This window comes from Panthera uncia, chromosome F1 (assembly GCF_023721935.1).
Source record: "Panthera uncia isolate 11264 chromosome F1, Puncia_PCG_1.0, whole genome shotgun sequence".
NCBI classification, from domain to species: Eukaryota; Metazoa; Chordata; class Mammalia; order Carnivora; family Felidae; genus Panthera; species Panthera uncia.
The window spans coordinates 15,805,809-15,830,868 of NC_064813.1; the positions used below are offsets into that span (position 1 = coordinate 15,805,809).

General features: G+C 36.0%; 1 protein-coding gene across 5 annotated transcripts in view; it reads left to right on the forward strand.

The window, feature by feature from the left end:
- The window catches only part of RABGAP1L (RAB GTPase activating protein 1 like), a 763,363-nt gene that overhangs the window by 73,305 nt on the left and 664,998 nt on the right, over window positions 1-25,060 (forward strand). For 3 of the 5 annotated variants that reach the window (XM_049635168.1, XM_049635167.1, XM_049635169.1), the window contains 4 exons: window positions 301-511; window positions 3,758-3,932; window positions 11,650-11,807; window positions 14,480-14,590. In XM_049635168.1, the coding sequence (XP_049491125.1) occupies window positions 301-511; window positions 3,758-3,932; window positions 11,650-11,807; window positions 14,480-14,590 (655 nt within the window). The other 2 variants (XM_049635171.1, XM_049635170.1) reach the window with 1 other exon arrangement.

The following is a 25,060-nucleotide window of genomic DNA, read 5'->3' on the forward strand; positions in this document are numbered from 1 at the left end:
GTTCTATATCATTTGAACTCTGCTTTTGATTTTTTAAAATAAAAATTTTAAATTTCTTTCTTTTTCTCTAAAAAAAGTTGTAGCTAAGTAAGTTAATACTTTGAGAGACTTGAAAGTACAAAAATTCCATAACTCTGATTTCAGATGTAGGATAAACATCAAAAGAAGTGAAAACACAGACCTAAATTTTGTTTGCAGTTTTTCATTTGTTTGTGGGCAGTAGGTGAAATTATACTGTGAAGTTTTTCATTAACCTTTTGAGTGTGTGTGTGTGTGTGTGTGTGTGTGTGTTTTCTTCAGAAATTTCTACACCCAGACCATCTTCTCTAAGTGGATTACCTGAAGAAGATAGTGTTTTATTTAACAAACTGACCTACTTGGGATGTATGAAGGTTTCTTCCCCACGTAATGAAGTGGAGGCTTTACGGGCAATGGCAACTATGAAATCTTCGAGTCAGCACCCCTTTCCTGTTACTCTTTATGTGCCAAATGTTCCAGAAGGTTCTGTGAGGTAAGCTCTAGTCTTTTTTAAATTCCCCTAGACATGCATGAAATTTTTTGTGTGGTAGTGATGATGTTAACGTCATAAATCAGGCCTAGGCCTTACTGTGAATTTACTTTTACTCTGTAGACATGAAAAGTAAATATGTTTAGGATTATACCATGTTGCTTGTTTACAAGAGGCTTTTACAAAATTATGCTTAGAGTATTATGAATGGAAATAGAACTTTAAAAATACTTATAATTTGTGTTTCTTTACTTGGAAGGAATGTAAAAACCTGCCTTCGTCTTGTCATGTAACTGTGGTTCAAAAACCACAGAGTTTTTGTGAAGCCGCATTTCTTATACTTTTTACATCAGACTAGGAAGAAGCAAAATGGCTTTTTCTCTTATGCTTAAGTAGGAATAAGGATTAAATATAAATCAGATAATGTTGTTCTACACTCAGTGGCCTCCAGTCACACTTGTGATTATATTCAAAATCCTTACCATGTCTGGCCACTGATAAACTACTGCTTTGACCTGGTTTTTTACCTCTCATCTCTCCTTACCTCCTTTCTCTTTTGCTTTCTCACTATGTTCACTCACTACATTCTGGTCATGGTAGCTTCTTTGTTCTTTCTCAAACACTGTCATGATTCCTACCTCAGGACCTTTGCATATTCTCTTTCCTTTGCCTAAACAATCTTTTCTTGGTTTCCCAGTGGCTTTTTTTTTTTTTTAAACTTCTTTACAGTTTCATCTCAAACATCTTATCAAAAGAAGCCGCCTTTGATTGGATTATGTAACTATTCGTCTTTTCCCCCTTATTGGGCCCCCCCCCCTTTTTTTTTTTTTTTTCCTTCATAGCACTTTCTCTGACTTGGTATTGTACATACATTTGTTTCTTGGTTTATCATCTAACTTCCTCACTGGAATATAAGGTCCATACAAGGAGATTACTTGTATTTTTCTCTGCTTTAACTTTGGTGTCTCGAGCAGTATCTGGTTCATAGCAGGTTTTCAGGAAATGTTTGCTGAATAAACAAATAAAATGAAAGTCTTAGGAATTAGGTTGAATGTATCATGAACCTGTAATATTCTCAGAAATCCAGTTTAATCTTTTTTCAAACTCTTCCTGAAATGCGTCATTCTTTTAAGGTTTAGAATGTGAAAAAGTGAAGGGGCGCCTGGGTGGTTCAGTTGGTTGAGTGTCCGACTTCGGCTCAGGTCATGATCTCACGGTCCGTGAGTTCGAGCCCCACGTCGGGCTCTGTGCTGTCAGTTCAGAGCCTGGAGCTTGCTTCGGATTCTGTGTCTCCCTCTCTCCCCCTCCCCCACTCACACTCTGTCAATCTCTGCCTGTCAAAAATGAATAAATGTTAAAAAATAAAAATTAAAAAAAAAGAAATACGCAAATGGTTGCAATTAACAACAAAAACAAATTTTTAGAAGTCAGTATTATAATTTGGACATTAGCTTTAAGACATACACTATGCAGAACTAACAGAAAATTGAATCATTAAGGAAATGAAAAGGAAAAGAGGGGCGCCTGGGGGCTCAGTTGATCAAGCATCCAACTCTTGGTTTCAGCTCAGGTCAGGATCGCGTGGGTTCGTGAGTTTGAGTCCTGCACTGGGCTCTGCACTGACAGTGCAGAGCCTGCTTGGGATTCTCGCCCTCTCTCTCTGCCGCTCCCCCACTCATGCTCTGTCTCTCTCTATCCAAAAATGAATAAACGTTAAACAAAAAAAATTAAATGCACAGGGGCACTTGTACCCCAATGTTTATAGCAGCACTCTCAACAATAGCCAAATTATGGAAAGAGCCTAAATGTCCATCAACTGACGAATGGATAAAGAAATTGTGGTTTATATACACAATGGAATACTATGTAGCAATGAGAAAGAATGAAATGTGGCCTTTTGTAGCAACGTGGATGGAACTGGAGAATGTTATGCTAAGTGAAATAAGTCATACAGAGAAAGACAGATACCATATGTTTTCACTCTTATGTGGATCCTGAGAAACTTAACAGAAGACCATGGGGGAGGGGAAGGAAAAAAAAAAAGGGAGAGAGCCAAGCCATAACAGACTCTTAAAAACAGAATAAACTGAGGGTTGATGGGGGTGGAAGGGAGCAGGGGGGAGGGGTGATGGGCATTGAGGAGGGCACCTGTTGGGATGAGCACTGGGTGTTGTATGGAAACCAGTTTGACAGTAAATTTCATATTTAAATAAATAAATAAATAAATAAATAAAAGAAAAAAATAAATAAAAAATAAAAATTATTTCTTTAATTTCTGTTGTTTTAAATGATCCCTTTAAACTGGGACATGTTCACAGAAGAAAACAGATCAAAGAGAAATAAAATTCAGGTAGAACAAAAAAAATTAAAATAATAAAAAAAGAATGAAAAAGTGTTAGCTTAGTTCTAAGTACTAAAATAATAGCAATATAAATTTATAATGTTTGGTAAAAATGCTTTGAATTTTTCAGGAAAGGGTTTTGTAGATATATTATTTGTATGATATATCTTAGAAAATGGCAGACTGCCTTTTAAAGTTATATTTTTTATTTTTCAAAGTGCCAAACACACCTTGACAAAAGACTTAGTGTTTTGACTTGCCTCTCTCTTCCTATTGGGTACCCCTTGGTTTCACAATTGGGGAGATTTTGATGTGGTCTTGAGATTTTAGATCAATCTAGGGCTAAGGGTTTATATAGGGAAAGTCAGATAATTATTTTCTTCTAAATCCCACAAACTGCTTTTACTTTCTTAAATTCTTTTATTAAGTTCAACTTTGTAACCACTCTGCCCTTTTATGCTTTGGGGTAAGAGGGGTGTTGGCCTAGCAATGAGGTAGGTGTTGGATAAACTTACTGTTGTAAATAGAAACTTTGTAGGTCTGGTCTGTGCTATTGTGTAGTAGCATTCTTTTTGACATAGGAACCATTTGGGGATGGCTAGAAAAGGCTAGCATTTGGGGATGAGTGACGGATTTGATCAGGCAGTATATATTGGCTTTGGGAGTAAATGAGTTGGATCACAGAAAATATAGAAATGAGGTAATTGTCAAAAGAAGGTGAGGAATTTGTGTATGTGCATGCATATACATAGATACATATAGCAAAATATGGTATTTGTATTATAACCAGGTTATTTTTATGATTTTAAGATGATTATGTTTATGTTATTAGTATAGTAAAACTGCTTGCCTTTGCTTTGTTCTTTGCTAGTTAATGTGTTATCTTATTTTTTGTCACTGTTCTGTAGAATTATAGACCAATCCAGCAATGTGGAGATAGCTTCTTTTCCAATCTACAAGGTGTTATTCTGTGCACGTGGACATGATGGGACAACAGAGAGCAATTGTGTTGCATTTACAGAGAGTTCCCATGGTTCAGAAGAATTTCAGATACATGTTTTCTCCTGTGAAATTAAAGAGGCAGTAAGTATAATATATTGTAGCAATTTGCTATCAAGATGAATTAGGGTAATATTTTTGAACCCTACTCTCACTGTCCTATAAGTTAGTATGTATCACCATATACTCTATTATGTAAATTTGGAGTAGATTTCTAAAGAGAACATTAGTATTTGTAATGGCATAGGGGTGCCTGGGTGGCTCTGTTGGTTGAGCGTCTGACTCTTGATTTGGGCTCAGGTCATGATCTCATGGTTCATCAGTTCGAGCCCCACATCAGGCTCCACGCTGACAGTGTGGAGCCTGCTTGGGACTCTCTCTCTCAACCCCTCTCTGCTCCTCCCCTGCTCTCTCTCTATCTTAAAATAAGTAAACATTAAAAAAAAAAAATTGTAATGGCTGAGAACTCAATACAGAAAGCTTAACCTCATAACTGTGTATTAAAGTGGTGTATGTGGGACACACTCAGTTTAACAGATGTAACAGAAAAATCCTGCTTGGTGAGCTCTCCTCCTACCCTACTATGGTACTAATTGCTCAGACCTAGAAGGGCCTCTTTTATTTTTCCCAAGTCGATTGGTCCATGTGACTTTCTAAACATGTTTCCTCTGCCGGGACTGATAGTTGTATATTGCTTTCACTTAGATAATTGGATTAAGGTTGTTTCGTAGATCTGTGTGGTTTTCACTGGTGATTATTTGTTATGTTCATTTACTCAGAGGATGGCTTTTGCTCTCTGGAACTGGCCTAATTAAAAATACAAATCTCGCATACAGCAGGAATATCAACCTGTAGTTCTTTGAAGATACTAGTTAACTTTCCTTTAGTAATTATTAACTGGTGGTTTATTCTGAGACTGGAGAAGTACTTCAGAATCAAATGGTTGTCAAATACATGGAGAAATTGCCTTCTTTTCTGTATTTGTTGGATTCTCCCCAAATTAAAAATAGGTTGCACTTAAAAAAATTCCAGTATAGTTAACATACAGTGTTATATAAGTTTCAGGTGTAATTAGGTTGTACTTTTAGAACTTTACTGCTTACAACCATTTTAAAGGCATTGATAAATGGGTTTGGATGGGCAAATCTCAGCTGTGTTTGTTTTTGGAAATAAAAATTGTCAGCAGGAAATGCTAAAAGCAGCTACTCTATTTTCTGTTTGCCATGAAACATAAATAAACCATTGTATTAATGGGACTTCTGAGAGTTTATTTCTGACCACAACATGGCAGAGGTGTATTTCTGTGTGTTTGACACTAATCATGAGGAATATCTCAGTTCTCTTTTTAAATACATTTTATTTACACTAAAATGAACATGCATAGACACACATAATTTAGATTGTAGCCATACAAGTTCTGTGCCAGAACCCATGGCCTGTATAAGAAATTCCAAGTTTGTTTTTTAAAAAGTATTTCTGAATCTGTTTCATGCCCACATTTCTGTATTTATGTGTATACTGACTGCTTGGTCAAAGGTGTGATGGAGTGAGTGAGTACAGGTGTGCCTGGCACTTAGGAGGCAGGGAACATAAATATGTTGATGGAATATGAATGTGTTTGTGAAGGAAGGGGCCTATTTCTAACCTTACAACTCCACTAGAGGAGTGGTGGGGAAGCAGTGGGCAGAGTCCTGGCATTTCATCCTGGTGGCATTTAACACACCTGTGTGATTTCTGGGTGATTGGCACTCAACAGCGAGGAAATGAACTTGGAAGACTTGGAGAACCTGTTGCTTGGAGAGGTGGAAACACTGCTGCAGAAGGGAATTGAAAGGGACCTGGCTTGCAAGCATTTTTCATAATTGTGACGGTATGAAACTCTCTTTTTGGATTGTGGCATCTTGTTTATGGGTGGGGGAACAGTGTGTCATTTTTGAGAGCTTTAACAGTGGATAAGCAGCAGACAAAGCTGTGGGGAATTCTCAACCCGACCATTTTGGATATGGTATTAAATAGTATGAATTGAGAGGGTATTTGGTACATTGCAGGTTGTGGGAAAGTGATGTCCACGTATTATTTAATTTTTTTGCAAGTGTTCCATTATGAGACATTGGTGGTAAAATTCATTCTTTGAAGGAGAAATACATGACAGTTGTCATTAAACTTTATTATGAGAACTATTGCTAAATGAAAACTAACCCAGAATAAATGTGGAGGTTATGCAAGGAACTGTGCTAATAAGCCTTTTCTTGATACTCTAAAGTCTCCATGATATAGATAGTATTTATTTTGACTAGTGGTCTTGTGCTCCTCTTTGCCTGGAACAGTTCTAGTTTATGTCTGTTGTCCAGGTATGTTATTAATAGCACTCCATCTTATTCTCAGAAGACTTCTGGTTTGATTAATGAATTGTAGGGTTACCGCTTATTTATCCCAAGGCTAAGAGAACAGACAACAGAGCTGGGTTTTAAATGGAAGTCTCTGACCCTGAAACACCCATATTATTTTCAGTGACAACTTTCCTGTTGCTTAAATATTGTAAAAAGCAAGTGTGGATTTTTCTTTTCCTTATGCTTTATAAAGGTATCTGTTGCTCATATAGCTCACGTTCCAGCCACCTTTGAGTTTTACCCATGCCTTTTACAGAAGATGTCCAACATCTTCCTCTTTCCCTTCAAAAATAATTACCTATTTTAATGAATCTCAGGTCTTTAGTTGCATTTACTCATCTGGTTGTCTGGTTCCCAGGTTTCATGTTCTGTGGTGAAGGCACAACTTCAGCCCTTACTTTTTGGGACCTTGTTAATGGGCACAAACGGTTGGCAAAGATAGTTCAGGAACAAGTGACAGATATTCTTATTGGCTAAATATGTGCCGTGCAGCAGTGTCACTAACTTGCTTGTTTTCCGTGGTTTGCAGAATCCTGGATGAGATCTGAAGTGGTTTGTCAGTTAAAGGCAAGAAGACGACATCTTCTCAAGCAGGAGTAGTGACATGGCTGCCACTACCAACTGTCCCTGTGATGCTCTTATTTTGCTGTAAAATCCCATAAGCAGCAGGCACCAATAGTGTTAGGGGGAATCCAGTGAAGGTCACAGCTCTGTTGGACCTGTGACATAAGGATTAGGTGTTCCCACAGGAGGGGTAGGTTACATTTGACTCAATGACCCTGGATATTGGTCTGTACCACTCTGCTGGAGTGCATCTTGATAACCTGTGGCAAAAGAGTTGGGGAATCTGACCAGAGATATATTGATGCCACTGATTTTGTGTAGGAAAAATGATGTGCTATGTTTCTGCTTAAGAATTACAGACAAAACAAAATATCTGAAAACATAGTGGAAAAAAGCCAGGGAGGCACATATCCTTGTTGCATCTTTATGGATACATTGTATAAAACTTTTAAAATATATTTTTAAAAGGCTTAGTTGACTCTCTTTAAGAATTTATTATGTCATTCTCACAATTTTTCTCAAAGCAGATTTGATGTTTGTATGTTTTAAAATGCTTAACACTAACTATTACTAGCAATTCTCAGTGTTACATTTTAGAAGCATGGTTATTATCTGGCATTAAAGGCATTTAGAGGTATTTCATGGTAAATACGAAGGGTATGATTGGGAAAATCTTCATTCTTTTTTTTTTTTCCTAAGCTTTCTCAGGATTTTATTTTTTTAATTTTATTTTTAAAAGTTTATTTTTGAGTGGGGGAGGGTCACAGAGAGAGGGGAGAGAGAGAATCACAAGCAGGCTCCTAACTGCTAGCACAGAGCCTGATGTGGGGCTGGAACTCACAAAACTGTGAGACCATGACCTGAGCTGAAACCACCAGTTGGATGCTCAACCAGCTGAGCCACCCAGGCACCCCAGGATCTTCATTCATAATGCATTTAAAAAAAATATTTGCTTATTTAAGTAATCTCTACACCCAGTGTGGGGCTTGAACTCATGACCCTGAGACCGAGAGTTGCATGCTCTCCTGACTGAGCCAGCCAGGTGCCCCTGCACTGTTTTTTGTTGGTGGGGGTGGGGGTGGGGGCGTGGTTGCTCAAATGCCACTCTATTAAGGAAACCTTATTCCATGTGTGGGAAATTATTTCTAAACATGTATTTATTGAGATGGCATTTTAGCAAAATGCCTTAATTTGGAAATTAATCCTGAAATTGTTACTAGTGTTTTCCATTAATAAATTTCTATACTTTTTTAAAAGTTTCTTGTTTGATATGCTTCTTATTTTAGCTCCTTTCAGTGAGTAATATATTTGAATAATTTCTTTTTAAAAATTTAACACATTTCTTTCAGGGTGTCTTATAGAATGATTTTTCTTACATCTATTTCTTGGGTGAACATTTTCTTAACATATGGTATTTTTAACAGAGTCCGCTCTCTTTCCCCAATGTTAATGAAAAGGCTTTATCTTGGAAAAAGTGGCTGTGTCATTTAAGTAAATACCTTTTTTGTTTAATAGCAATTTTTTTGGAGTATTCACATGTAATACATATTTGAGAATTTGGAAAATACTGAAATAAAGAAGAAAATAGAAGTTACTCAAAATTCCACCAGAGTTAAGATTTTGCTGTATCTCCTTTCCACATCCACATGTGCTCTCCTCCCACTTCTTCATAATCAGCAACCACAGCAGACCCTTTTGTGTTTAATTAGTACTTTCTATGGGTATAGCCTTCTGGGAAAAAATTATACTGTATTATTTGTCAATAAGCCTTTGCCTCCTGCAAAGAATACACCTATTCTAGATTATTTGTGTGTATGTTAAATAGTGTGACATGTATAGAAATGTTTGCCATGGTGTATGTTTTTAGTATTGTTATTTTGTTTATTTTTGAGAGAGAGCATGAGCAAGGGAGGGGCAGAGAGAGAGAGGGAGACACAGAATCTGAAGCAGGCTGACAGCTCAGAGCCTGACATGGGGCTCGAACCCACAAACTATTAGATCATTACCTGAACCGAAGTTGGATGCTTAACCAACTGAGCCACCCAAGTGCCCCTTTAATATTCTTTTCATGATGTTATTGGTTACTCAATTTGTCTCAATAACTGTAGATCTTGATAACCATTGTTCCTGCAGATACTGTACCTCACCAGTCCTTGGATCACCATTCCAGCTTATTCACAGACTCCAGAATTCACAAATGATTTTAACCTTGTTGTTGGACAACAACTTGTAAGACACGGACAAGATGTAATGTGGTTTGATTGCTGTCAGTGTACTGCTATGTCCTTCTCCAAAAAGAGAAAAGTGTAGTCTTATTTTTTCCTCCCATAATTCTATACTACGTTGGCTCAGTCCCATATATTTAATAACCTTTTTTTTAAGTTTATTTATTTATTTTGAGAGAGAGAGAGAGAGAGAGAGAATCCCAAGCAGGCTCTGCAATATCAGTGTGGAGCTTGATGCGGGGTTCAGACTCATGAACCATGAGATCATGACCTGAGCAGAGATCAAGAGTCAGATGCTTAACTGACTGAACCACCCAGGCACCTCTTAATAACCTTTTTAAAGAGAAATTCCTGAACCTTGCCATCTACTTGAGAATTTGCCAAGTTTCCTTGACATTTTTGGTGCGGCCAAAGATTAAGACATGAAATAGAAGAAGATATGAGAGAGGAGAAAAAAGAATAAATATGGTTGGGATTTGACTCAACTGGTGTATCAATAATTATCTATAGGCATTCCCCTATATTTACATATAATGCTTTCTTAAAAATGTGCTGAAGTTGAATGTGTAAAAAGTAAACAATAGACTTCACATTTTATTTGAGGTTAGGATGTGGGGAGTACTCAACTAAAAGTAGTTTAAAGTTTCTGTTTACAGTTTGCCTTGAGACATATTCTTCAGTGGCTTATTTCTAAGGGTGTTGTTTGATTCTGTTTTCTTCTTTAACACTTAAGTTATTGAGCTAAATCAAGTAAGTATCCACTTGAGGCTAAATATTTCTGCTTTTGGCTTACCGAATGATTCCTTCTCACCCACCCTAAGCACATTCAACTTACACGTGCTGGACTGTAAGCACCATGTTCACTGCCGTATTCTCCAGCACCTAGAATAATATAAAGTCTACAGAGGGCACCCCCAAAATATTTATTGAACGAATGTGTGAATTCATCATCTTAATTGTATAAAATTTGAGGCCTACAGTTCTTATTTATATCAGTGCTTTGTTTTGTTGTTTTTACTCATTTACGTAAAATTATAATGGGATAACATATTAAGATATTTAAATATTTTTGTTAAGTACTGTGGTACAAACGTGATACTACTGCTGGATGTGAACTTTAAAAGTGTGGAAGTCAGTTAATTTAAGAAACTTAATTTGGCAATGGAAAGGCAGTTTAGGATGTAATTATTGGTTCATAGGTCTAAGTGTGGCAGTTGGAAGTTTGAGAACCACTTATTTTTGAGTGTGATAGACTATGAGAAAAGGTAGAATACATGGATACAACAAAAATAGAAAAATGAAGAAAGACCCCATACTTCTAAGAAATGCTATTGGTGGAAGTGCTCTCATTTCAAGCAAATAACAAAATATTAAGAGTTTTAAGCTAACACGATTCAGTGAATAATTTGAATTCCCTTTATCTAAAGGGAAGGATTTGTTCATGTTTGGAGAAGTCTCTTGTATCTCTCAGTGTGAGGTTATGACCTTTGTTAAACTCTTCTTCATCGTGGTTTCATTGTTCAACCTCTGGTGGCCTGAGAGATTTGGAAGTTCTTTTGTGCTTCAAGTTTACAATTTTGAGATGGTGTGATGCTACTTTTCGAACCAAGGAAGAGAATAGCTTCTGAAAGTGTGGGATTTAGAGGACTGCTCCACTTTAGGGAAAGAGTATAAGCCATTGACATATATTTTTTATAGTATTCACCAGGGTGGCTTAATGCTAATAAAAGAAATCATTTCAACTGGGAATCCTGCAATGCATTTATAACACAGCATCACTGTGATAACACTCAAAACTCTCTTAATCATGTTACCATGTTTGCTTATTGCTAAAACCAGTATTTATTTCATTTTTAAAATATTTTTTTTAATGTTTATTTTTGAGAGAGAGGGCAGGAGTGGGGGAAGGAGCAGAGAGAGAATGAGACACAGAATCTGAAGCAGACCAGGCTCTGAGCTGTCAGCCCAGAGCCCGATGCAGAGCTCAAACTCATGAACCATGAGATCATGACCTGAGTCAAAGTTGGACGTTTAACTGACTGAGCCACCCAGGAACGCCAGTATTTACTTCATTTTGTGCTTCAGTGTCTAACCCACTGAAGCCAAGGGAAGTGAGAAGAGAAATTGCACTTAGAGAACTTAGACTAAAACCTTGTTTGTGTGTGTTAATTGGGAATATTTAGATGGCAGCACCATTCTTAGGATTACCTTAGGATTCATTTGTTGCAATATAGTATATTTTGAGGCCTAGAAACATCTATAAATAAATAGAGCTCCTTTTGTGAACTTCAGTTAATTAAACATCTTCATTACCAGGTTTAAATGCTAAAGTTGAAGAAACAAACTATATTTGTAAATTAAATGTTATATATTACGTATAATATATAAACACATAAATACAAGCTTATATAAATATAAGCAAACTATATAAAATGTTTTGTATTATATATAATACATATAAACATATTTGCATATATGTGTATATATATATATATGCTTAGACTATATCTGCTAAAGTAAATTGTGACCATGGAAAGGAATAGATTCAAAAATTAGGAGAGAGGGGTATCAAAATGCAGTTAAAGCTTTTGCCTAATGGTATCTCCATTTTTATTCTTTTAGGTAAGCAGAATTTTATATAGTTTCTGTACAGCATTCAAACGTTCTTCCAGACAAGTGTCTGATGTTAAAGACTCAGTTATTCCTACCCCTGACAGTGACGTGTTTACCTTCAGTGTCTCCTTGGAGGTAAAAGAAGATGATGGAAAAGGAAACTTTAGGTGAGGTTATTTGGGAAGAATAAAAGTTGGTATTGTGCCTGAAATATAGTATTGGCTAACATAAAGCTTCCAGAGGCTATACAATGTTGGTATAAAGCTTTAAAATGATAAAAAAAAAAAATATTTGGCAGGTGAATGAATGTTTCATTATTCTCATGCTTTCAGATACTTTATGTAAAATATTTTCTCCATATTTGTGAATAATGATATTATAGAAAATTGTAGTAAAATAATAAAAAGAATAAAAAGCTATACTTTTGTCAACCACAATCACTTTTAATACTTGATTTATTCCCTTTGTTTATTTCTAAGGGGTATTTTTATACAGTTGTATATACACAGGTTTTTTTTCTTTTAACTTTATTAGGTAAGAATTTTTCCATTAAAATGTTCTTAATTAAGATCATTTTTAATAGTACCAATAATATATTGGGTGGTTTGATCATCATTTAACCATTTTCTTCTGTTGTATATTTAGAATGTTTTTCTCCTGTTCACAAATAGACAGGTGATAGGATATAGTTATGCTCTTTAACAGCCACTTATGTGCCTTTAATTCTTTAAAAAAAATTTTTTTTTTAACATTTATTTATTTTTGAGACAGAGACAGAGCATGAACAGGGGAGGGGCAGAGAGAGAGGGAGACACAGAATCTGAAACAGGCTCCAGGCTTTGAGCTGTCAGCACAGAGCCCGACGCGGGGCTTAAACTCACGGACCATGAGATCATGACCTGAGCTGAAGTCGGACGCTTGACCGACCAAGCCACCCAGGCGCCCCTATGTGCCTTTAATTCTAATAAGAATTGTTAGGTAGAGTTTTTTGTCTTTTTTTTTTTTTATAGATATAGAAATTGAGTCTTAGATAAATTGCTCAAGGTATTTTTTTCTTTTCAGATAAGATTATGTTTCTATATCTGTCTCCCCGCCCCCCCCCCCGTGTGTGTGTGTGTGTGTGTGTGTGTGTGTGTGTGTGTATTTAAGTTCAAGTTAGTTAACATACATTGTAGTATTGGTTTCAGGAGTAGAATTCAGTGATTCATCTCTTACATACAACACCCAGTGCTCATCCCAACAAGTGCCCTCCTTAATGCCAATCACCCATTTAGCCCCCCCCCCCCCAGCAACCCTCAGTTTGTTCTCTATAGTTAGAGAGTCTCTTTTGGTTTGTCTCTGTTTTTATCTTATTTTTCCTTCCCATCACCCATCTAGCCCATCCCTCACCCAACTCCCTCCATCAACCCTCAGTCTGTTCTCTATCCTTAAGGCTCTTATAGTTTGCTTCCCTCTCTCTCTTTTTGCCCTTCCCATATGTTCATCTGTTTTGTTTCTTAAATTCCACATATGAGTGAAATCGTAATATTTAAGATAATCTATATTTTAGACACTTAGATTGTCTTAATGAATTAATTCTTAAGAATAGTCAGTCTGGTATAGATGCTGGAGAGGATGTGGAGAAATGGGAGCCCTCTTGCACTGTCGGTGGGAATGCACACTGGTGCAGCCACTCTGGAAAACCGTGTGGAGGTTCCTCAAAAAATTAAAAATAGAACTACCCTACGACCTAGCAGTGGTACTGCTAGGAGTTTACCCAAGGGATACAGGAGTGCTGATGCATAGGGGCACATGTTTATAGCAGCACTTTGAACAATAGCCAAATTATGGGAAGAGCCTAAATGTCCATCAACTGACGAATGGATAAAGAAGATGTGGTTTATATATACAATGGAATACTGCTTGGCAATGAGAAAGAATGAAATCTGGCCATTTGCAGCAACGTGGATGGAACTGGAGGGTATTATGCTAAGTGAAATAAGTTAGGCAGAGAAAGACAGACATCATATGTTTTCACTCATATGTGGATCCTGAGAAACTTAACAGAAGACCATGGGGGAGGAGAAGGGGAAAAAAAGAAAGTTATAGAGAGGGAGGGAGGCAAACCATAAGAGACTCTTAAATACTGAGAACAAATTGAGGGTTGGTGGGGGGTGGGGGAGAGGGGAAAGTGGGTGATGGGCATTGAGGAGGGCACCTGTTGGGATGAGCACTGGGTATTGTATGGAAACTAATATATCTATATCTATCTATCTGTGTGTGTGTGTGTGTGTGTGTGTGTGTGTGTGTGTGTATATATATATATATATATATATATATATATATAGAATAGTCAGTATGGCTGAGGGTAGAATTTAAGTTGCTCCTGATCCATAACTCTTTTTCCATCTCTTATTTATATTTACTTGAGTTTGTATGTTACAGTTATCGAATTATAGATGTTTTAAAGTAAGCTCTTCTCACTTTGTTTTGCCTTGGGTTTCAGTGTGTTAAAGGCTCTTATAACCACACAACCAGCTAAACCAGAATAGTGAGTCTTAAAAAATAATTAAATAAGCTATATTCCTAAATTTGTTAAATTTAGAAACTAAAGTTGAAATGATGTCATTTAAAGAATCTTGGATTTTAACCTTTGTTAAGTAAAATATAAGGCTCTTATAAATCCAATTTAGAAATTAATTAGTGACTTTGTTTTGCTGACTATAACATTGGTAGTTAGCTACTCAGGCAAGATGAGTTTAGCACACCTTAAGAATAAGGGTGCTGGAATTCTAAACTTGCAGTAGATTATTTTATTGTGGTGTTGTACTGATACTTCTGTTCTTTTTGCATATTTCAGTCCTGTGCCTAAGGATAGAGAGAAATTTTATTTCAAGTTAAAACAAGGAATAGAGAAGAAGGTGGTAATTACAGTGCAGCAACTTTCTAACAAAGAATTAGCTATTGAAAGGTAAGCAGCTTGCTCCTAAATGCTACCAAAAACTTGTATTGACATTGCTGTTGTGTTTCAAGAGACATACTGTTGAATCTCTCCGCTTTATTACTTGCTGTGTCTTTTCACCATTCTTCAGTTTCTCCGTGTAAAAATGAGAATGAGAGTCATAATGCTTTACCCACTTCAATAAGTTAAATGTAACTGGTTTATTGAAAGTCTCAGTTGATGGGAGTGCCTGGGTGGCTCAGTTGGTTAAGCTTCCGACTTTGGCTCAGGTCATGATCTCATGGTTTATGGATTTGAGCCCTGCATCGGGCTCTCTGCTGTCAGCTGAGAGCCTGCTTCAGATCCTCTGTCTCCCTCTCTCTCTGCTGTTTCCCCTTTCTCATTCTCTCTCTCTCAAAATAAATAAACATTTAAAAGATGGTTAAAATGGTAAATTAAAAAAAAATCGCAGTTGATGGGGGAAATAAACATGATCCTCCCCCACCCCCCCGTGCCAGTAATAATTGCTTCAGCTCTGTTTGGTCATATCCCTTTTTCCTGCTGTCCCTTATTTACATGTAGGACAAATACCTTAAATCCTCAATCATGTCTGATAATTAAAAAGTACATTTAGTTACTGGACTTTCAGGGGCTTAAGAAAAATAGATACATATCTTTTAAATATATAAGTATACACACAGACATACACATATACACACACAAATGTGTGTGTGTGCATTTATATATTTTATGTATATATTTGAACATGTAAAAACAAAACAAAATCTTGTAGGACAAAAGGTCCTATAAACAAAGAATAACAAATGATAGTTGTAGAAAAAGTATTTGTACTGTAGATGACAGATGAAGGCTAATGTCTATAATATACATAAATTTCTTAACAATTTGTAAAAAAAAAATAATAAAGATCAAGAATGAACAAATCACAGGAAAGCTATTCACATGGCTAACAAACATGTATCTAAAGATGTCCCAATTCACGAATAGAGAGGGAAATGTAATTAAGGTAGCAGTAAGATACCACATTGGCAAAAAGAACACGTCAGGCTGGTGGGAATATGGGGGAAGGGGTAAAGTGTGTATATATCCCCTTTTTGAGAAACAACCTGGCAACATCTATAAAAGTAAACAAAACCAAACCCAAATCTATACTTGCATGCATCAGTCTCCATTCTAGGGAATCTATTCCATTAAAAATAAAAGTACCACTGTCGAAGGACATATTTCTGAGGGTGTTTATTACAGCCCTTTTTATGGTGATAAAAAGCCAGAAACAAAAATAAATGCCTATTCACTTGGTTTCTAGAAGTGGGAGCAATTGGTGACAGTCATAAGAGAAAGAAAAGCCTCTTCATCAAGATTGCTGTAGACTCTGACTCCTCCCTCCCCATCTGTAGACTAGGATGAAGGCGGGAGCCAGTTGAGGTGCTGGCTGATGGGATCATGGTCACCGCTGTCCCTCTCAAGTGTAGGAGAAGGTGTCTGGCCCCCAATTATCTGCAGCTTTCTTTAGAATGTCAGGAATTTAGCTGTGCTTTGTTCCCATCCTTGGGTTTAACTGCTGGTATCCAGATAACAGGAAAAGTTCTGCTGTATAATTCTCTCTTATAGTTGTCATCTTTTTTCCTTTCTTAGTGGTAATAAAAAAATAATTGTGAGTCATAAAAGTTCATGAAACATAGCTAAAGATTAAAGGTATTATTGACTTTGAATATTTTAGTCCTAAAAGAATGATGATGAGAATGTGTTGTTGTTAACAGTAGCTCTAGCAATGTTTGAATCTTTTTATTTGCAAGTATGCAATTTCAAACTTATAGAAGAGTAAAAAAAAAATGGTACAGAGAACATCTGTGTACTCTGCTTAGAATCATCTCTTGGTAACATTTTACCCCATTTGCTCTGTACCCACTTTCTCAGTCTCTCAATCTCTCTCCTCTCTGTCTCTCAATCTTTCCCTACCTACCTACCTACCTACCTACAGACAGACCCACATTATTGTTTTTCTGAACAATTTTATTCCTATATAATTCCTTAGGAAATGAGTATTTCCTAAAAATAAGGATACGGATATCTACTATATAAGCACATTATTTGTAGCAACTTCTATAAATTTAGCATTCCTGGAATACTTTTTTAAATTTAGCATTCATACAATACTTATTTATATATTTTAGGGGGAGGGGGAGGGAGAGAACACAAGTAGGGGAGGGCCAGACAGAGAGGGAGAGCGAGAAATCCAGAGCAGGGTCCACACTGACAGCGTGGAGCCCTATGTGGGGCTTGAACTCACTGTGAAATCATGACCGAGCTGAAACCGAGAGTCAGATGCTTAACTGACTGAGCCATCCAGGTGCCCCATATACAATGCTTTGTCTTTAACCTACCGTTTGTCTCCAGTTTTGTCACTTATCTCAGCATCCTTTTTTCCTCCAGCTCAGGATTTACACTAGGGTCAGATATTGCATTTAGTTGCCATATGTCTTTGGCTTTCATTAATGTGGTAATATTTCCACAGCCTTTCTGTGTTGCTTATGACATGGAATTTTTGAAGAATACATCCATTTTCCCACTTTTTAATGTAACATTACTAATTTGGGGTTTATCTAATATTACCTTGTGATTAGATCCAGATTACTTCTTGCTCCATAGGTGATATTGTCTCCTTCATAGTGGATTGCATTTGGAGGTGCCTGATAACTATCTGTCCCTCCCTGGTGATGTTAATTTTGGTTGCGAAAATGTGATTGTGAAAATATCTGATTTCTCCACTGTAATTCCCCTTTTTCTCCCCCCTTGCAACAAATAAGCAGTCTGTAGGGAGATGAATGAAAATATCCTGCTTCTCATAAACATTTTCTTAAGTTAACATTCATTCAAATTCTTGTCTGATCTTATCTTTACTGTGAGGAATGCAAAATTAGAACTTTCAATCTCCTGCACCTTCTTGGTAGTTTAGCAGTCAGCCCTAGGCATTCTAATGTAAGCCAAAGATCTCCCTTCTCTTTCACTTATTTATCTGTTTATTTTTGGTATAGACTCTTGAATTTCTCTCCTCCCCCCCTGCAGTGCTTTATAATTCACTACAGAACTTAATTATCTTGGTGATCATTGTCCAGAATTTGCCACTGGGAGTCCCTTCACACCCTATGTCTTTACCTTTCCGGCGTAACAAAAGGCAGCTTTCCATTTAATAAGTTTGTACTAACACTGGCAAAGAAGTATTAGGTGTTGAGTAATTTAACCCTTAATAATCATTATTAAAAATCTTGGAGTTTTATGGTGAAATGGTATGTTCTGTCTCTGCTATAGAGGCCTGTGCCCTGCTGTGTGTTAGGCAGTCCTTCCTTTTCCCAATGAGAAACTCTCAAGTTTGGTCAACTTGAGTATAGAAACATTGATGATTATAGGTAAAATAGTTGAATGCCTGCTTATAATGTTTTCTTCATTAACTTAATTAAACATTTACAAATGCTTTCTAAATATATTATGCAAAATAATAACTTAGAAATGGGGCACTTTGCCCACTCTCTTATTCGTAAGACAATTTCATTTAGACTGAATAATCTTCAACATCGATGTCTTCATCATCATGCTTTCTGAGTAATTTTCAGGGATTTTTACAGAGCAGATTATCTCAACTTCTGCTTAAGTTGTTTGAGATAAGCCCTTTTTTTGATCAGTATATATTGCTCTTATTAGATATTTGGGGTGCTTGGGTGCATCAGTCGGTTAAGCATCTGACTCTTGATTTCAGCTCAGGTCATGGTCTCACAGTTTGTGGGATCAAGTCCTGTGTCAAGCTCCATTCTGGCAGTGTGGAACCTGTTTGCGATTCTTTCTCCCTCTTTCTGTGTTCCTCCCCCACTTGAGCTCTCTCTCAAAATGAATAAACATTAAAAAAAAAAAAAAAAAAAAAGAAATTTTACCTAAGCCACAAGTGCCCGTTTGTATAGAATTAGGAATTAAAAACAAAACGAAAGAACTCGTTCCATATATAACCACTTACTATATTGGTTTTATTTTAATATAGTTAATCTTGATGGTATTATCTAACAACTCTGGGTTCATATATCTGGCATTAATTACTAAACCCATGTTAAGTTTCTTTACTTCTTTCTTTCTTTTTTTTCTTTCTTTCTTTTTTTTTTTTTTTACCACGTTTTGTCAGATGACCTCTATAAATACCCAAACTAAAATTGACTGAGATTGCTTTAGGCTAATGGTTCTCCAAACAATACTTTGTTCAGCATAACACACAGAATTTCCTGTGATATTGGAAATTTTGTTAGTACTTGGATTTGTATTTTTTGGAAAAAGAAACTTGCCTTTTATTAGATTATATGTAGCATTTCATGTGTTTAAATTATAAAATGTAAACGGTGGAATTTAAGGTAATCCACCAGGTGGCAGTCTTGTCAAGAGGATTAACACCTCTGAATCTTAAACATGGTCTTAAACAAAGTTTGTCATATAAAGACATTGATGTGAAAAAAATCAGATTACATCATTTTGGCTTATCTTCTGAAAGAGAAAATGATGTATTGTTTTTAAAAACAACTTTTCATTGTGTAAAATTTCCAACATATGTGAAAGTACAAAGTAATATATTGAACCTCAGTGTACCCATCACCTACCCCAAATGCTAATTTTCAAGATTTGGGCTTTTTTTTTTTTTTTTTTTAATATTTTTATTCTGAAAGAGTCCATTTATCTGTGTATTCAAGGGTTCAAGCCTTCTTCCTTTGTAGATATTAAACAAATTATACTGAGATTATCTTTCTTGACTTCTTTGAAGGCAAATACTATGTCCTCTATTTCAGAATCTCCAACATCTAGCACATTGCTAGCAACACAGAACTTTGTAGTTAGCTACTTAATCCTTACTTAGCACTTGCTGTGCTGGGCATGGTTCTCGGTGTCATTTATGAGGTGTAGCTACTATTATCTTCACTGTACATTTGAGGAAACTGAGGCACAGAACGGTTCAATAACCTGCCCAGGTAATACAATTAATATTTGAATTAAGTCTGTCTGATATCAGAATAAAGCACTTGTTGAAAAAAATGAATAAAAGGTATGTAAAAATTTTATACAGTATCGACCAAACTCATTGTTACATTGAGGGACACTGCACCTGATAGAATCCTACCTTGTTTAGAGAAGATGTGAAAACTGCTTTCATATCTTGAAAATTTCTAATATTCTTTTGCTTTTTTTCCATGACCCATGTTACATTTTACATATTGAGCTTTATTTAGGAACTGTACATAAGAGAGAAAATAATAACAGACAACAATTATTGAGCACTTACTACGAGATGGCCATGGTACAATTATCATAATGACGTATGAGGAAGGTTTTATAATTACTACCACATTTTTGCAGACGATGAAACAGGTTTCAGGAGGTTAAGTAACCTTGGTCACTTGGCCAGAAACTGCTAGAACCAGGGTTTAAACCAAAGCCAGTTGGTTCCTGAGTGTGTACTCTAAAAGACTAAAGGCTGTGCCCAACTAAATCTTGATTGTACACTAAGCTGAAAATTAAACCAGTTAGAAAATAAATGAGCTGGTATTCTTTATTGTATTTCTAGCAGAATTGGAAAATGAGAATAGAGATGTGGGGGTGTCCAAGTGATTACTCAGTGACTTCAAACTCAGGGGCACCATGTCCTGGGAGAAAAGCTGATTGATTTGTAGAAGAGAAAACCAACAATAACAACTGAAGGGAGGAAGCAAGATGATTGCCCTCTGAGATGTGTGAGAAGAGCAAGACTGAAACCCAATTATTGCAAGCCCCCAGTTGTAAATGTTAAAGTGTGCAGATTTGACCAGGCCGTGCTCTTCTGGTGTTTCCAGAGCAGAAATGGCAATCATCTCTATGCCCGACCAGCTGAAATTTCTGTGATTTTTGGTATTACCACAAGTAGAAATACTGCAAAAAAAAAATTTCTTGCAAAGTACTGAGTTGATACGGATTTTTAAAGCTTTATCTCGTGTTTAAGATACACTGTTACTAGCACTATTATATAGCACCCACCTCGATGCTTTGAATAGGTGGTTGGTTACGTGTCATACTCGAGAAGTGAGGGGGAAGTGTTTCACTTTTTGTTGTGTTAATTTTCTGACTGGTTGATTTTTGCCAAGTATTCTTATTTTGTAATAAAATTCAGGGCAGTAATACAATATACGCTTACAAAATGGATCTCCATAAAATTCCCTAACAAGAAGTGGAATTCTAATGATGTTAATTTCAGGCCTTGTGGAAGGTTAGTTGGGAAGAGATTTTTGGCTTCAGGGTTTATATCTTTCGAATCACCCTGTTCCCAGGGATCTGCCCTGATGCTTTGCTGTGTGAATCAAAATGAAATATGGCTATAGCAAGTAAAGGATGATTATTAGGTTTGTTATGAACATATAACTCTGTTTGTACTGAGTAACGTAGATCACACTGCTAGAAAGAAAGGATTTGCATGAGTCACTTTGATCCTAATATTGGAGAATACATCCGTTACACATACATTAAAAAATACATAACACATCATTAACAGAAGGTAGTTTGATCATTTGTGGAGTAATTCAGAGATTGCTTGTTTCGGTAGTATATCCTTCTTCACTTCTTAACTTGTGCTTGCTGGCTTGCAGCAAAAACCATATAATGAGACATTGAAGTGTTAAGTACCATACGGCATAGCGTGAGTGATTGAGAGGTACCTTTCCTTGTGTTATTTTCTTGAGGAAAAGATTTCCAAGTTAAGGAGTATTAAAAAAACTAAACAAGACAAAACAAAACCAACCACCTGGGGCTCTTTTCTTCTTTCAGCACAATTTTCTAATATGATTTGATAATCACTAATGTAGGGGAATGGTAGAACTTCCAACTGTTTATTACATTTGGGCTGATCTAATTTCACATTTGATCATTCTGATGGTCTTTTGCTGGGTTTACCTAGCACTTATTTTTACCTTCATTCTAGCAAGTTACAATTTTATTTAGAAAGAAGCTCAAGTCACTGACTTTAGGTTGCGTAGATGTTAGTTTGATTTCCATCTTTTATTCTTTTATAGAAATTAGTGTACCTATGAAACCTGTCAACAAAATCAAGATATTTTAAGATTTTAAGAGGTTTTAAGATTTCATTTTTTAAGTGATCTCTACTCCCAGTGTGGGGCTTGAACTTATAACCCTGAGATAAGAATTGTACACTCCACTGACTGAGCCAGTCAGACACCCTAAGACCTTTAGATGTTGTAATAATTTTTCTTGGAGGACATCATTCTCCTCCATCCTGAAATGAGAGAAAATTAGTGGGGTGACCCAAAGTCTGCATAATATTTTAAAAAGATGTTCTATGAACATTTGTTCTCTTTTGGGTTTTCTTTTAAGGCAGTCGAAAGATAACTTTCTTTTTCCTTAGGAAAATAAGGTATTATACAAAAAACCTTTCAGTGTTCTCTGATATTTATTTCAAGTGACAATCGGTAAAGAACTATTGGCATTGCCAGTAGAACATTGGAAGCTTCTGTCTCGCAGTCTTTGGACTGGAACTTGTAATTAGGACAGAATTTTCAGTATCTTCCATTGCTGGCATGCGGTAGAGGGAAGTGTCACTATAGAAGTATGTATATAATGCTATTACTTTTTCAGCATTGTATTTTAAGAGTTTTTTTTTTAAATATTAGCAGTGAAAACATATTCCATAGCATGTTTTTATAAGTTGAACTGTTCTAGATGTCTTGGAATTCATCTTTAAATGAATTTTAAAATTAGAGATAATTACAGACTCACAGGAAGTTACAGTTATAGTACAGAGAGGCTCCATATACACTTCCTCCAGTTTCCCCCAATGGTAACATCATACATAATTATAGTGCAGTATACAAATTAGAAAATTTACATTGGTACAATCTATAGATCTCTATCGGAGGGAGCATTTTTTGAATCCTTTTGTAAATCATACTGTTCTTTTATAACATAATAATTTCTTAATTATTTTTCTAGTGGTGAGAGATTTTTAATTAGTTTTCTTTAACTTAAGGTGAGCATTCAAGGTAATTATGGACAGAGGGGCTCCCAGGTCCTGCTGAGGAGAGTTCCAGGTTGCTCAAATGTGTGTGTTTTTTTTTTGATTGAAATATATTTGACGTTATGTAAATTTAGGGTGTATAATATGTTGGTTTGATGTATTTATATTGTAATATTATTGCCTTTGTAGTAATAGCACCTCTGTCACCTCACGTAATTGTTATTTCTTTTTCATAAGATCTAGTCTCTTAGCAAGTTTGATTATAATACAATATTATTGTCTATACTCATGTATTGTACATTAGATCTCTAGGACTTATTTACTACTAGTTGCAAGTTTGTGTCCTTAAACAACATCTCTCCTATTCCCCCACTTCCCAGCCCTGGTAACCACCTTTTAACTCCCTGTTTTCGTGAGTTTGGTTCTTTTAGATTCCACATGTAAGTGATATCCTGCAATATTTCTCTGTCTGACTTATGTTAGTTAACACAGTTTGCTCAAGTTCCCTGTTGTTGAAAATGGCAGGATTTCTTTTTTTCTCATGGCTGAATAATATTCCATTGTATCTATATATACCACATCTTCTTTATCCATTCATCCATTGATGAGCTTTTAGGTTTTTTCCATATTTTGGCTATTGTGAATAATGTTGCAGTAAACTTGGGAGTGCATGTATCTCTTTTATATCCTATTTTCATTTTTTTATCCTGTTTTCATTTCCATTGGGTATATACTCAGAAATAGGATTGCTAGATCATATGGTAGATCTATTTGTAATTTTTTGAGGAGCATCCATATTTTTCCATAGTGGTTAAACCAAGTTACATTCTCAGCTTACATTAGAAAATGCTTTTTTAAAAAATGTATTGATATAAGAATTTTTAGGTGCTAACATGAGTATTAAGTAATCAGGAGAAGTGAGTATTTTAACTATATCCTATGCCAGTTACCAATTTATTGCCTCTTGGTTCCAGATCTACCCTCTTACCTTATCTACTTATGTATTTCTTCTTTGCGCAAGCACAATATTAAATTGAGCCAGTAGAGGGTGCTAGAGAGACACTGCAAAAGAAGGGTCTTCTCTTTTATGGTTCTGGTGCGATGTGGTGGTTGTTTCTTGCTCTAGCTGTAGGTTCTGGGATATCCAGTGGTGCTGTGCTCCAGCTGTGCAGCCAGTGCATGCACTTCCTCCTCGAGCTCATAGTCCTAGTCCTGGTTCAGCAAGATCTTCCTGTGGACCTCCAGACACAGAGTGTGTGGACTTTGGGCCTTACACCATTCTGCCAGTGAGCTGGCTCCAGGAGTTCTGATTTCCTTTATTTTTACTTGCCTACCTGCACCCAGTGGGCTGTTTCCTGCTTGCTTGTGGTCCAGCTTTGCCTGGGCAGTCTAGCAAACTTTGCCATCTACTGTGCTACAGTCCTACCTTTTGTAGTAAGCTGTTAGAATACCAGCTTTAGGGAGAGGATCCTCCTTCCAGGTTTGCTCTTTCTTGGTGTTCTCTCCCTCAGCCTTAGGGTATTCTTTAGAATTCTCTTTATAGTTACTCTCCTATTATAGTTAATAATTCCTTATAGTAAACTTTCCCTGTTCAAATTACTGTATTTTCTTTCCTAATTGGATTTCAGTTGACTAATTGAATTAGTACCTAATAAAATCAACCAGTCCCATAAAGTTTCAAATACATTTCTGGGGACTGGGAAGAAAGTGGTTATTTTAGATATTTTTTTTTTGGTGTCATAATAGTAATAATGACAAGAATTAAAAACTAATGATTTCTACCCTATGTCCATTTCCACCCCGAGTGTTTAATGCACAGTTTTTTTCATACAAAAGAAGTCCTATAAAGTAAATTATCCTTTGGGTTAAATTTCTTAGTGTGTGGGGAGGAAGCATGTTATTTTGCAGGGTGTCTTGGTATTCTTCCTAAAGCCTTATTCAGTTTGACTCCTCTGTATGATGTTTTTTGGTGGGGAGGGGCAAGGAAAGGTGTTAAGTATCTATAGATATAATTATTTTACATTACTAGTAAGAATTATTTAAGTACTAATATTTTGTCCTTTATAATGGCAGTTCAGTTTTTTTTTTAAGATCTTTGGTTCATTTGAAGAGGGAGGAAGAACTACATAAAATGTTATTTTTGTATAGGAGAACATTAGGCAATTAACAAAAGTTAAATAAGTTACATGTGAAATTTTGTACTTGTGCTTTATTGATTTGGTCTTTTCTAATTGTTTTAATAAGTTTACTCACTTTTTTTATTCTCACATTTTCTTTCTTTCTTTCTTTGAATTTCTTTGAAGTTCTTTGAATTTCTTTCTTTCTTTCCTTTCTTTTCTTTTTATTTCTTTCTTTTCTTTTCTTTCTCTCTCCCTCTCTCTCTCTCTTTTTCTTTCTCTCTTTCTTTTCCTTCCTTCCTTCCTTCCTTCCTTCCTTCCTTCCTTCCTTCCTTC